Source organism: Myotis yumanensis, unplaced genomic scaffold (genome assembly GCF_028538775.1).
Source record: "Myotis yumanensis isolate MYYU_CA2020_CCGP unplaced genomic scaffold, mMyoYum1.0.hap1 SCAF_14, whole genome shotgun sequence".
NCBI lineage: Eukaryota > Metazoa > Chordata > Mammalia > Chiroptera > Vespertilionidae > Myotis > Myotis yumanensis.
The window spans coordinates 10,787,654-10,801,843 of NW_027223765.1; the positions used below are offsets into that span (position 1 = coordinate 10,787,654).

At 40.0% G+C, this 14,190-nt stretch overlaps 1 protein-coding gene and 1 long non-coding RNA gene across 15 annotated transcripts in view; one reads left to right on the forward strand and one right to left on the reverse strand.

Annotated features, from left to right (window-relative positions):
- The window catches only part of LOC138992775 (uncharacterized), an 89,919-nt gene that overhangs the window by 39,003 nt on the left and 36,726 nt on the right, over positions 1–14,190 (forward strand). The window lies entirely within an intron of this gene.
- The window catches only part of ARPP21 (cAMP regulated phosphoprotein 21), a 143,556-nt gene continuing 140,395 nt past the window's right edge, over positions 11,030–14,190 (reverse strand). For all 14 annotated transcript variants that reach the window (XM_070391746.1, XM_070391748.1, XM_070391753.1 and 11 more), the window contains 2 exons: positions 12,905–13,050; positions 11,030–11,836 (listed from right to left, as the gene is read on the reverse strand). In XM_070391746.1, coding sequence (XP_070247847.1) covers positions 11,579–11,836; positions 12,905–13,050 — 404 coding nt within the window. In that variant the 3' untranslated portion in view covers positions 11,030–11,578. The remainder of the gene's footprint in view (positions 11,837–12,904; positions 13,051–14,190) is intronic.

A 14,190-nucleotide genomic window follows, 5' to 3' on the forward strand; every position in this document is an offset into this window, starting at 1 on the left:
ACATGTTTAGAAAAACAGATCAATCTGATGGAGAATTTTACAGGCTGTTGAGAACGGTTATAAGTACATAAACACCTAGCCAAAAGGACATCGTGTCAGCTAAATTGATTGACTGTTAAATGGAGGGTAGCTTGTGATTACATCTGTTCGACAGACTCTGTTGTATCCACAGCATCAAAGCGGTGTTAGCGTGGGCCATGAGCCAAGAAAGGGAAAGAGCCACGTTTCGGGGACTGGGTGCTCGGTGGCGTTCATTAAAATCGGAAGCTGTCAGGCATCATGAGTGATGAACTGGAACAGGAAGCAATTGCCATTTGTTCAGATCTTTCAGGGGAAGCGAGATGCGTGAACATGAAGAGTTTGAAAAAGATCTTCGTTAGTGATGAAGTGATGCATCAAAGCTTGCAGGGGAGGCTTTGATGCCCAGAGGCCCAAGAAAATAGATGTGTCAAAATCAGACGTGAAGCCCAGGTTGCTTTTTTTCCCCTTCCTCCTTGGACATCAATCACCGCGCTCATGCAAAATTAATCTCCCAGCATCCATCTATCCTGTATAGTTAGAAATTAAGACACAACTGAAAAAGTCTGTCTAATCGAATAGAATTGAACTGTGTCCTTTTCCTTTAGAAATTGAACAGGTGATCTATCAAATACCCGCCATATGAGCAACCCTCTGCTGTGAACAGGGGCTGTCAAAGAACGCAGGGATGAGTCAGCCGTGGGCCCTGCAATCAAGGTTCTACTTTTCAGAGACAGACAAGACACGAACAAAAATGACACACAAAGTCATGCCACTTGAAGGATACTGTGGAATATGCTAACATTTATTCCGAGTCCAGGAGCTTTATTCTACTTGAGAAGATTGGAGGGGGCGATTAGGGACAAGTTAATGAAAGACGATGTCGCCTTCTTGTTGGGTCTTAAGATACTGGTAAGGTTTGACTTAATGGGGAAGGCCGTTCTAGGTACAAGAAGCAACTTATACGAAGACATGGGGGCAGTGAAGCGCGGGCATATGTGAAAATCTGCAGGTAATACCAGCACCCTAACGAGCTGGAATCGGAGGCTCTGAAACACATATGCAGGCTGGGACTGAAGTAGTGAAAGTCCTGATCTGAGTGATGCCAATGCTCTTAGTTGCCTGCCTGTGCTTGCTTGTTTGTTTTTAGAAGACTTTATAAAACTGTTACAAATTTCTAGCATATTCTTATGTTCAGATGCAGTATCCTTTGGTTTTTCTCATTCAGAATAGCCCAAACTATGGCTGTGAATGACAAGAAATGGTATATGTATGCCAAGTGCTCTGACCTTCTCAGATAAGCATCCGTAGAGTGTTACAAAATTGTCTATAATTCCTCCCTTCCCGTCATCCGTACTCCATACAATGTGACTTTGCAGCTCATGCCATGAAGAAGTGAAGACAGTTTTCTCCACCACCTGAATCTGGTTGGCCCTGTGTTTGCTCTGGCTACTAGGATGTGGTAGAAGGGACATGTGTCACTTCTGAACCTTCCTTCCTTACTTTCTTGAAGCCCCTTGTTGCCATGGGGCAACAAGCAGGATAGCCTTCTGGAGGATGAGTGACCACATGGAGCAGATACAGTCCGTCTTAGCTAAGGCCATTCTGCACCATCCAGCCCTCTGTCAACTTAGCAGCTGATCAATCAGACCCGTGAGCTCAGCCCAAATAGCTCAAAAAAGGTGTGGTTTTCTTTGTATTAATCTTGTTTGGATTTTGTTGAGCTTCTTAAATCTGTGGGCTGACCATTTTTAACATGTTAGGAAACAACTTGACCATTTACTCTTTATTGCACCTCTCTGTCCTCTTTGGGACTACATTTACATGTATGTTACACCGTCTGTGTCCAACACATGTCCTATGCTTCTTTGACTTTCACATTATTTTTGTGACTCTGTGCTTCAATTTTGATATTTTATCTTGTCTGTCTTTGAGTTCACTAATTATGTCCTCTGCTAAATGCCTCTTTCTACCCATTCAGTAGTTCTCAGTTATATGTATTGTATTTTTCCAATTCTAAAATATCCTTTGGATTCCTTTTTGTAGATTCCAAATCTCAATTGAAATTCTTCATCTTTTTGCCATTTAAAACACAGATTTTCTCTAATTTGTGATAGCCATTTAGAACTTCTCTAGTTACTCCTGTACCTTACTTATCTCTGGGTTTACTGCCATTATTTGAGTTTTTTGGTATTCTCTTTGCATGTCTTATACTTTTTTTGGGTTGGACATTGTGCATAAAAATGTAGAGACTTATGAGGTTACCTTTTACTCACAGAGAGAAAAATAATGAAGTAAATTCATTTTAGAATGCATAAATACTAAGTTGGAAACTAGAACATCTGGACTATACTCCTGACACTCACTGTGAGTTTTCAAAATCCACCCTACAGAGTTAGGGCCTCTGTTAGCATTAAATGCTCTCAACAGTCTTGTTAGGTGACAGTTTACAATCCAGTGACTTCCTACTGCTACAGTGATGTACAAAAGTCCTATGGGAATGAGAAGAATAAAAGTAAGCTAAATAATACCTTTCTCATCTGAGGAAACTGGAGCCCACAACATTTATTAACTTGCCTGGAGCTGTAGAAATGACTCAGTGCTTTCAAGAAATCAGAACTCTGAAAAAGCATATTTATTTTAAGAAAAATTCTAAATATGGTTAATGCAGTTGTTCAGTTAGTCTGTACTGTTGATATTCAATGAGGGTCTAGTAGTTGTGATTTATAGCAACAGTGAAACTAGAGATGGAATGTTATTTGAATTCAACAGAACACAAAAGTACCATAAATACCCCAATTCTCCCAAAGTTCTGAGATATCCAATCTCATTACTTTAACAACTAATCCACAGCACTCGACCTGTAGTACACACACACACACACACTCTACCACCTGGTACTTTTCTTCCAGTAACAGCTTCAGTTCTGCTTTCTCTTCTAAGAGAGTTTTTTTTATTTTTTTATTTTTTTAACCAAAATAGGCAGACAGTATCCAGATGATTATTTGAAGCAACAGGTCTCCTAAGGCAGGCAAAAAAGAAAAAAAATGCTAGCAGTACTTATGGATGAACTAGCAAACCTCCAGTATGTACCCTCTTATACTCTATAATGTCTGTAACAAGAAATGTAGAATATGTATCAGTTACAAGATTCACCAAATTCAAGGGTAAAACAAAGTTATGTGTCATAACTTATTTTCCTATGTGTCTTAAAATAATGTTTACTTTGAAATGTCAAATTTTCAGAAAAATCTAGAGAATAAACTGCAAACAATCCAGTATTTAGCCACCTATTTATTTGTGAAATTATTGGTCTTCCATTTGTTTCACATCTGATATTTCAGATCTATTTAAAGATTCTAAGGTAAATATGCCCATTTCATTTCTCAGTCCCTTCTCTTCAGAATTAACCAGTGGCTTGAATTTAATATTGATTATTCCCATGCACAGTATTTATTGCACATTTTAAATTGTACTTTATCCATAGCCAAAACCCACACATAGTGTTATTTTGAATGTTCTCAAATTTCAGCATCATGTTTTAAATATTTCTCTACTATTTGTATGTTTATTACAAATTTATGTCTTTGAGAATTTTCCATGCTGATATTTACAGCTCTAGTTCATTCATTATTGCTGTTGCATTAAATTTCATTGTATGAATATTAATTTATCCATTCTCCTACTTGTGGGGATTTCGGTTGATTCCAACTTGTTCTTTTAAAAGCACTGCCATTAATCATTCTTGTAAGCATGTTCTTGCTTACCTGTTCAAGGGACACTCCAGGGTATTTCCTACAGGTGGAATTGTTGGATGCTGCATATGGTTATTTTCAACTTTACTAGATAATGTTACTTTGTTTGCCAAAGTGATTATACCAATTTATACACCCCCAATTGTGGATAAAAGTCCTGTTGCTTCACGTTCTCACCTAATACCTATTGTTGCTAGATTTGTTAATTTTCGCTAATGTGATTGACAGTAAAATAATATCTGGAATTTTAAATTTATCATTTTCCTGATCTCTAGCAAGATTGAGTTTTTATTTAAATATGTTTTGAGCATGCAAGTTTACTATTCAGTGAATTGATTGTTTAATTCAGTTCTTTATTTTTCTTTTGGGTTATGTGTATTGTTTACTGATTTATATATTTTGAGTACATAGAATATTTTCTAGTCAATAGCTTCTCTTTTCACCTTGCCCTGGTGTTGTTTTTATAGGAGTTTTATATTGTATGGTAATCCCAATTTACTGATAATTTTTCTTTATTGTGATTTTTCTGTCTTCTCTAAAAAGATCAGTACATAACCTGAGGACATGAAGATGTTCTCCCAAGGTTTCTTCTAACATATTATGGCTTTGCATTTTATATTTAGGATTCTTTACTTCAGCTTCATTGAGGTATAATTGAGAAAACTGTGAGGTATGAAAGTGTACAAGATGATGATTTGATCTATGTATGCACTGTAAATGGATTGCCCTCATCATGTTAGCTAATATATCCATCACCTGACTTACTTGGGATTTTCATCTACTTTAATCTAGCAAACATTGGAAACTGAGGCAGGATTTCTGGAGGCACTTCTGAGTCCTCTGCCTTCATGACTTGACCATCCACAGGACACTGAGCCCACATTCAGGCAGCCACAGTCACAGTGTGCGTCCACCCTGGTGTAGTGTGGTGCTTACACACTTATGTGTAAATAAGGCTGAATACAAACACTGCGTCTTCCAATTGTCCCAGGTAGACACACTCATTACATACAAGGGCTAGTGATAGTGTAGGTGTCTCATATACTGATGTAGACTGAGTAAGGTGTGATATGCCCCTTTTCCAGAGTGAATTAGGGCAGTGGTCGGCAAACTGCAGCTCGGCAAAACGCGGCTCTCGAGCCACATGAGGCTCTTTCGCCCCTGGAGTGTGGCTCTTCCACAAAATACCAGCTCTTCCACAAAATACCAACTTCTGCGCATGGGCCACGAAGTTTCAATCGCACTGTACGTGCGCGCCTGCACGTGGTATTTTGTGGAAGAGCCACACTCAAGGGGCCAAAGAGCCGCATGTGGCGCACGAGCCACGGTTTGCCAACCATGGAGTTAGGGGATAGCAAGACGGGAAAGGAGACAGCCATGATGCGTTCCTCCTTAGCACAAGAGAAGATATAAAACAGCCACTAAAATGCATAGGTTGCCAGAGTGTACCTTAATAGTGAGAGTTTTGGGGCATTTTGTAGGCCAATGTGGCAACTTCTTATTCATTCAGAATCACATACAAGGATGCACTAAAAACTTGACCGTCCTCTATTAGTGAACACTCTTCAGCTGATAGGGCATTCCACCTTTCCATTTATAAATGTGAGTGTGAAACTGTGAGCGGTCCAAGGGCCTTGCACAACCCCCGTGCAAGCCTTCAACTCGACTTCTGACTTCAGGCAAAGGACGCTTTTTAGATCCCACACTGCAGGTAGAGCCATGTATTGGTGTGAAAGACAACCAGGCCTCGCATCCTCTGCCAGTAACACCAGCTGATTAAAGCCACTGATTTGAACAAATCAATCAGTTGCTTGAAAATATACATAAGATTAGATAGATAGAAATAGATAATAGATATGGATACCTGTGTTTAAAAATATTGTAAGACACAGAGTAGATTTTGAATAACTAGAGACCCCCAGGTTCTCCTTGCCTCGGTTATACATATTCCATTTGTAGCTTTACGTTTTTGCATGAAGAGAAATAGAATACAGAATAGAATACAGCTCCCTCCCTGCTGTAAAGTCAGCTCCCTGAGCCTGGTCACTCCCCAGTGAGGATGACATGCAGGCCTAGCTAAGCAATAAATCATAAAACGATCCTCCTGCAGGTTCAGCTGCAATTGTTTTCATCTCCTCTTTTTTAAACACGTCTTTTAATGGCATCTCCCTGCTTCTCCCTTAGGAAATGATTTCATGGCATAATTGCCCTTGCTTCGAGTGAAATTTTCTTAATGTCCAATTTAAATTGCTGCTTTTTCAGTTGCAGGCCATTGCTCTCTATTACACTGCTATTAGGCACCTTAAGTAACTCCTCTCTCTTTTGAAAAGGATGAAATTGGCTTGTGCATCTCATTGGAAAATGTGGCCTCATTCTTATAGACTAAAACTTGAAAACACTCGGAAAAGACAGGTAGATCGTGCTATTTCTTCAAACAAACTGGCGATTTTCCTGTGTCTGTTTTTCATCAGCTTAGAAAAACAGGTACTGTGCTATGTACCTGGTGTTTCTTCCAATGTCCCTGTAATGGAAAGGGAAGCACACTCATATTTCTTCAGGGTAACGTGGACCTGCATTAGCCGTCTTTTACACAAAAGGGGAGAACACATTTGCACAGACAGAGGTGTCTACTGACTTTCTTGCTTAGGAACCCAGGAGAGGCAGCTGCCAACTCCATATACAAAAGAAATCAAACTGTAGGAAGCGGGGGAGTCTTATAGCATCATGGCAATGTGAACATGGATGGTCTCCAAGATATTAACACACTGAAAACTTTGGGGAAACAGAGGAAGCAGTATGGCCCTAACTGGCCACCACCATAGCCAGAAGTATTTTCTAGGGCAGTGATGGCGAACCTTTTGAGCTCGGCGTGTCAGCATTTTGAAAAACCCTAACTTAACTCTGGTGCCCTGTCATATATAGACATTTTTTGATATTTGCAACCATAGTAAAACAAAGACTTATATTTTTGATATTTATTTTATATATTTAAATGCCATTTAACAAAGAAAAATCAACCAAAAAAATGAGTTCGCGTGTCACCTCTGACACTCGTGTCATAGGTTCGCTATCACTGTTCTAGGGCCATTCATAGAGGGCCACTGGATCTTTCAGCAAGAAAGTGAATCGAAACTTTCCAATAAGCTGCTCTATTTTGAATACCAGGCCCTCTATCTCTCTCTGCCCTATTTTCTCCCTCCCCACCCCTGCAAAGCCTCCAGTCCCCTCTCTGTACCCGACACTGAAGGAGTGAAGCTGTGAGCACTCGGCGACTCTCCTCCAACCAGATGCTGCCGGGCTGGGCCTGTGCCTCCCCGTGAATCCCTGCTGGGTTTGTTCCGTGACTGTCTATCCAATCCAGTTTCAGTGTTCACCCCTATTCAGATTCATGTCTTCCCCTGTTTGCTCAATTTCTGACCTCGCTCCTCTCCTTCTGTGCCAACACGGAGAGTAAAATGGAATAAAGCAGCAAAACAAAACCAATCAAATAACAAACACAAGCATCCCGGCGCTCCCTGAGCTCCTGGTGAATATCGTGTTAGAGAAGTCGGCCTCATGCCCAATGGAAGAATCAGATCTGTGCGAGGACATCAATCAGGAAGTGATTTTCCTCTACAGGAGATTATCAGATGCCTCTCACCCCCGCTGTGTGCACACAATGCCTAGAGCAGGAGGACCCACTCAGAGAGGGAGACGTTCTTGCCACTGATATCACAAAGTAGTGGCAAATCGTTTTGTAGAGAAGATGGGAGGTCACAACACCCCACAGAAAACGCGTGATACAGGTTTGAACTTGAGACAAACACTCAAGTTGAGAACTGTAGGAAAATAATCTCAAAGCTCTGAAGAGAACAACTTTCTTGGTAGAGAGGGCTTGGGGCAAAATCACATGGGAAGAAGCAAGGATTTCTGGTCTTGTGTGGAAGTGGCATCCACAGGGGTACAGAAAACAATTTTATTTTTTTCTGAGGCATAATGAGTAAGAGTTCTCACCTTTTTTTAAAAAAAGAAGAGGGAATAGGAAATTGATATCAGATTTCACTGCATATTGTATATTGATACCAAATATACTGTGATGGGGACTTGGCAGCCTTCCCATGCTGTCTCCAACTTCGGCTCAGTCTTCGTTTGTTTTACCCTGACAGGTTATAGTAACCGTGTCTTGTAATGCAGCCTAAGATAGGGCACTTACATGCAGGCGTTTCTGTCCAAGAGGCAAAACCAAGATACACACCGCTAAAGCTTTGCCATGCATGCAGTGAATTGCTAAGAGTTAAGACTTAGAAGCTAGTACTAGCTCTGACTTATTCCAACCATGCTGTAGCTGCAGCTCAGTGCCAGACCTTAACTATCGTGTTCACCCCCAGTTGCCGAGGGAAGAGCCTTTTCAACTCTAATCCAACCTACTTCTTGAGGCCCATACTTCTTTATAAACTGTGGCTGAGATCATAATTACCTTTCATTCAAACATCTTCAGAAGCTTCTGTTCGCCTGTTAACTCTTTGGCTTTCAAGGTCATGCCAACCAGGCCCATTATGAATTTCCAAATACTCATCCTGTCCCCTCCTTCTATCTAGTCACATCCTACTCCAATCAACCTGAATTATGATGCTCATGTTTCCTGCTTCTTTCCTTTTCTTTCAGGCATTTTTCTTGCCTGGGACTATAACTCTTCCACCATCATGTCTGCATGCCCAAATTTCATCGGTGTGGTAAAAAGCCTCATAAAACCACAGCCAAAACCACCTGCTCCTTCTCTAAAAAAACCTATCTTTAACATGTATTTTTCACATGAGACCTGTGACTAATTTCCTATATTTTTAGTGATTTATAGACTGTTATAATTAATTCTGAAAGCTCATAAACTTCCTAAGAGCTGGGGCTTCACCAACTGTGGCTCAAGGTCTGGAAATTAGTAAGTGAGCAATAAATGAATGCGTAAGTCCCCCATCCCTGTCATACTCACATAGAGGTGTACAGGATCATTAGAGATACCTATACTTATATATCTATAGAGCTATTACCATAGTTTTAGATATAAGTATAAATACCAAGTTCTTCAATGTTAATAAATTTGAAAATAAAAAGGTCTAGAAATATTGGCAATATGGCATACCTTCTAGGTTTACACATTCATGGAGGAAGTGTGCACTCAGTCACCAAAAGCTATCGGAAGTAGGGTTGTGATATTGCATTTTTATATATAACATGGCTTCTACAGAAAAAAAGTAGCTATACTTGCACTCTTGTTTTGGGACTCTCTACTATGATTTTTAAAAATGTTCTTCATGATATTAGTCTCTTGATATAGTCTGTGATAAATGGATATTGTGTTCAATTAAGTTTGAGGAACTGTACACATTATGTCTCCCTCTAGGAAATTCATGATATAAACTGATAGATTAAAGGCTTGCATAAATCAGAAGGTTTTTAAAAAGATCATTTAACCTTCATCAACCATGTCTCCCAATTATAATTGTCTATGGTCTTTTTCATATAACAACTACAAGTATCCTAAGAAAGGAGTCTTCCATGGAAATAAAGCATGTCCCAAAATTCACACAAGAAGTAATTTTGATAGAAAATACAGGTTTATAATGAAAAATTGTAAATTTTTTATTGATTCATAAAGTATACAGTATAGGGTTATGTATGGAATAGCGTATCAGGTAAATGGCCTCCACAGCTTTCTGGCACATACACACTCTTTTGTTACTGCCTGAGCAGCCACATTTTTGAAGAACAATGGTCCGATGATGCCTCCAGCCCAAAATCCACACCAAACAGTGATACATTGTAGATGCAGTTGTTTCTCGACAATCACTTGTGGATTTTCTGAACTCCAAATGCGACCATTTTGTCGATTAACCAAGCCATCAAGATAAAAATGAGCCTCATCGAAATTCAGCCACATTTATGCAAAAATGGTCATGGAAAATTTCAACAAAAGAGTGTGTATGTGCCAGCAAAGCTGTGGAGGCCATTTACCCAATATGCTATTCCTTACATAACCCTATACTGTATACTTTATGAATCAATAAATAATTCATAATTTTTAATTATAAACCTGTGTTTTCTATCAAAATTACTTCTTGCGTGAATTTTGGGACACCCTTTAATTGAGAAACTGCTATTCTAGGATATTACTTATATATTACTTAGGAAGCCCAAACAATTTGTTTCAATTTCAGCTGTAAATGACCAAGTTGGCTGTGATGCTAAGTGGGGATCATCCAGATATACTTTGCACATCCCTCTTATTGGTAATAATAGTTTTTAGGCAGAGAGTATTAAATAACAAAACTACTAGTCCGGTGCTATGAAAGTAAAGCAAAAGCTCTGGGATTTTATTCCTATAAAACCTACCAGTGGGCCAAAGCTGACATTCAAAGTTCTGTTATGATTTGTCAAGTCAATCTTAACTGCAGCATCTACAGGAGAGTAAATGTTTTAGAATTAGACAGAAAGAAGGCTCTTTTACTTTTTATTTTATTTAAAACATTTTTATTGATTGATTTTTAGGTAGAGGAAGGGAGAGAGAGAAAGAAACATCGATTTGTTGTTCACTTATTTATGCATTCCTTGTTGATTCTTGTCTGCACCCGTACCCGAGATCGAACCCACAACGTCGGTGTGCTGGGACAGTGCTCTAACCAATCAAGCTACCTGGCCAGTTCCTGGAACAAGCCTCTTTAAAGAAGTTTTTGCCAATGTTCTGAGTCTTTGTGACTAAACGATTGCTATATTTTACCTTATTCAGTTACTGGGACAAACATCAGCCTCTGGGTCAAATAGGAGTGCGAGGTGACATCGTATGGCCCAATATAATCAATGGAATTAGAGCATCCCTCTTCTAATTTCCCCTTAAGAGAAGAAATCTTATTTTCCAGGTAGATGGAACTTGAATGAAGGTAAAATAGGGTTTGATATAGGACTGCTGTTACCAAGACACTCAGGTTTTCCTAACTGGGGAAGAATAGCTACATGTATTCAATAGGCCTAATACTAAAACCAAGGTATATATTTCAAAAATGTGAAGTCAACAAATGGATGAAATAGATGCCATTTAACTACTGGGACCCCTGTCGTATGAGGACAAGAGATTGCAGTTGGCTAAGTGTTTGCCTACAATGGGATTCCAGTTCACTTACAAACCCCTGGAACATCTGTTCCGTGCCTTATTCATGAAATAGAGCTCAAAGGGGAAACCAGTGACATATAAGCAAACACATATTGGAAGAGAGAGTGAACCAAACTGGTGGTAAAAACATGACCTTCCTCCATAAGGTCAAATAGTTTTATTTTTGATTGAACACTACAATACAGTATATATCCATTAAAAAAAGAAAACTCTATAGTGTATATAAATTATTCCTTCCAGTCATCAATTCTTTGCTTTTCCATTATAGCTTTGGTACAATATGAGTTCAGTATATAATTTTTAAATACTTTTAGCATCACAAACTCAACACAAAGTACAAAACTAATAATCCAAATTAGGGATATTATGGTCTACACAGTGGTATTCAGTGGTAGGAGAAAATCTTACCTTGATGAATTCATGTCACTAGCTAAGCTATAAAGGCATACCTAGCAGACATGACAGAAATATGCACCATTAACCAGCTAATGTGTGTATTAGTCTTTGTTTTGTTTTGTTTTTTTTTTTTTTTTTACAGAATACCAGCAGCAATCATTTGAGTGTTGAGTGAATAGTTAAGTCCTCAGCCAGTTTTCCCATTTTTGCTCCTCTTCCCATAAAGGCCATGAGTAATATCTGAAGAAATGTACCACAGCCAGAGCGCTCAGAATTTGACCTGCCACCCAGCATTGCTCATACTCGCACAGTTTGTCCTGCAGCTAGCTGACATCACGGGGACAGTGCTGGAGGGACAGTGTGGGCCAATCAGCCGAAGGTTGTTCTGAGGGGTCGGCGGTGTGACGTTACAGTAAACAGGCATTCCAGTGGCTGAGAGTGACCCTTGACCTGTCTGGTTAGGTAGCATGATTGGCTGTTGGTATGACTGCTGGGGCAGTCCTTGAGAACCCTGGGTCATTGGCACCTGCAGAAAGACACAAGAGAGAACTGTTCGTGAAGAGGTTATTTTGGGGTGTGCAATGAGATACTGTGATGTCGTGAAAAATATTCAAGTTTTTGGGTTCATGAATCTCAGCTCTATCTTTTATTTGCTGTTTCACATTGGACAAGTCACTTAACCTCTCTGATTTCCTAGACCATTTGCATAAATGTCAGGTACTTCAAGTGCCACCTAGGGGATTGCAAGGAGGATGTACGATGCTTGGTACATGTCTGGCATGCAGAAGACGTGCAGAGCTGTTAGTTCTGAGCTTCTGTCCTCTCTCTTGTTACCGTCCTGGGACAGCACTCTGGACCTCCATTCTGGATTTCTCTGTTGGGAAAGCCATGTTCCTGTTCTGGTTTTATGCAAACAAAGTGGCCTAGAGCCAACTGGAGCAAGAGGGGCTTTTGTCCCAGGCACCTAAGTCCCTCTCAGCTTTAAAGAACATCTAACATGGAGCTGGAGGTAGACATTGACACAGTGTGAGTAAGGACTGTCAGGGCAGGAGGGCTGAGGATAGATTTCTTCAGGGCCAGAAGTACCTGGTTACTTGGTGCAGCTAAACACAATGATTAAAGCATTTTACTACCCTTCACTTCCTCTTCTAGAGTGCATAACTCTATGGAAAGTGCAGTTGTTAGGCTCCATAAATGTCCTTTGAATGAATCTGAGATGCCATTTTAAAATCTCATAACTTATAATTGTGGTAAAATGAAGTTTTGGGGGAGTATGCAAAAAAGAATGGTAATTTGAGGGCTTTCTCCCAATAAGCCACATTTCTATAGAATGCCCAAAGGTCTTCATCAATAGAAGTTTGGACTAAAGACTTTTCTTGCATGAATAGAAAGTTTATATGGAACCACACTGGCAAGGCAGGCACATGCCACAGTAATTATAGAAGCAAGCATTTCCCGTGTTCTATTCGTCTGTTATAACCTTGACTCAAAGTCAACCATGAATAGTGGCTGTGCCTAGCACCCACCCAGCATGGGGGTGTACCCACAGCCTGCTGTTTGGCCAGTGCTATGTTACAACCCTACTGATGTGCACCTGATAAGAAGACATTGTTGGGTAGGAGACCATCACACTTTGCACCGGAGTTCCTGGTTGGTTGCTCATGACGCTCTGACTCTGAGCCTGTTGCACTCCCATCAGGCCTTGGAACCCCTGTTGACCAGACAAGACGGGCTGGTAACCTGCAAAGGAAAACCACCTTTTGAACTGGTTGTGCCAGGAAAAACACAAGTAATATTTGGTGGGGTGGGAGCATTTGTTTACAAGCCAACCTTCAGACATCTCCATCTCCACATTAGGAAAGTGTTATCCAAATGCTTGCTTTGTAAGAATGCTTTTTTTGGGTGGGGGTTCTAAGAGGGGACAAGAGTATGGCTCTCCGCCGAAACCGGTTTGGCTCAGTGGATAGAGCGTCGGCCTGCGGACTGAAAGGTCCCAGGTTCGATTCCGGTCAAGGGCATGTACCTGGGTTGCGGGCACATCCCCAGTGGGAGATGTGCAGGAGGCAGCTGGTCGATGTTTCTCTCTCATCGATGTTTCTAACTCTCTATCTCTCTCCCTTCCTCTCTGTGGAAAATCAATAAAATATATTTAAAAAAAAAAAAAAGAGTATGGCTCTCCAAAATTGACTGATATTTCCATCTTTATGCAGAATAATCCAATGAGCATGTTGTGCCAATGGTAAATTCATGACAAACACAGGCACCTCTATTGACATAAGTTGACAGATGTAATTTATATCTTTCCTATGTCTTTTGCTTTGGTTTTGATGATATTTGGAGAATTCACAGATTATCAAGTTCTTTTCTAATTAAATTGACACACACTTTACTTTTTCACCTTTCTGCATAACCTCATGTCACCCTGAGGGCACCAAACATGCATTCTACTTTCTGTGTCCTCATGAAACAAACGATTCCCTCCCTGACTGATTCGATGTCCTTTTCCTTAGACAAAAGACCACAATAGCAAGTGAAAGGAACTGCATGTTTTTGTTCTGTGAAAACATTCTGGTAAAACACTCCAATATGTGACCACGTACATGTAACAGATGATCCAGAAGGCAACATGTAAAAATTTTATGTTTGTGTCCTTCTGGGTGGGTAATTGAGTTTCTTTTCTTTTGGTGGGCCAGCATTTATGTGTTCTAATTATTTTAATCACCACAAGTAGTTTAAGTATTCTTGAAGGAAGGCTGTGAACTGTTCTTGTACATGTTGGGGAAAAGTGACGATTTCGGTGAAATGTTATGGTGGCAGAGAAATGAAACAAATTTGCTTCCTGCTGTCAACAAGGTCCTTCCAGAGCCCAAGTTACTAAAT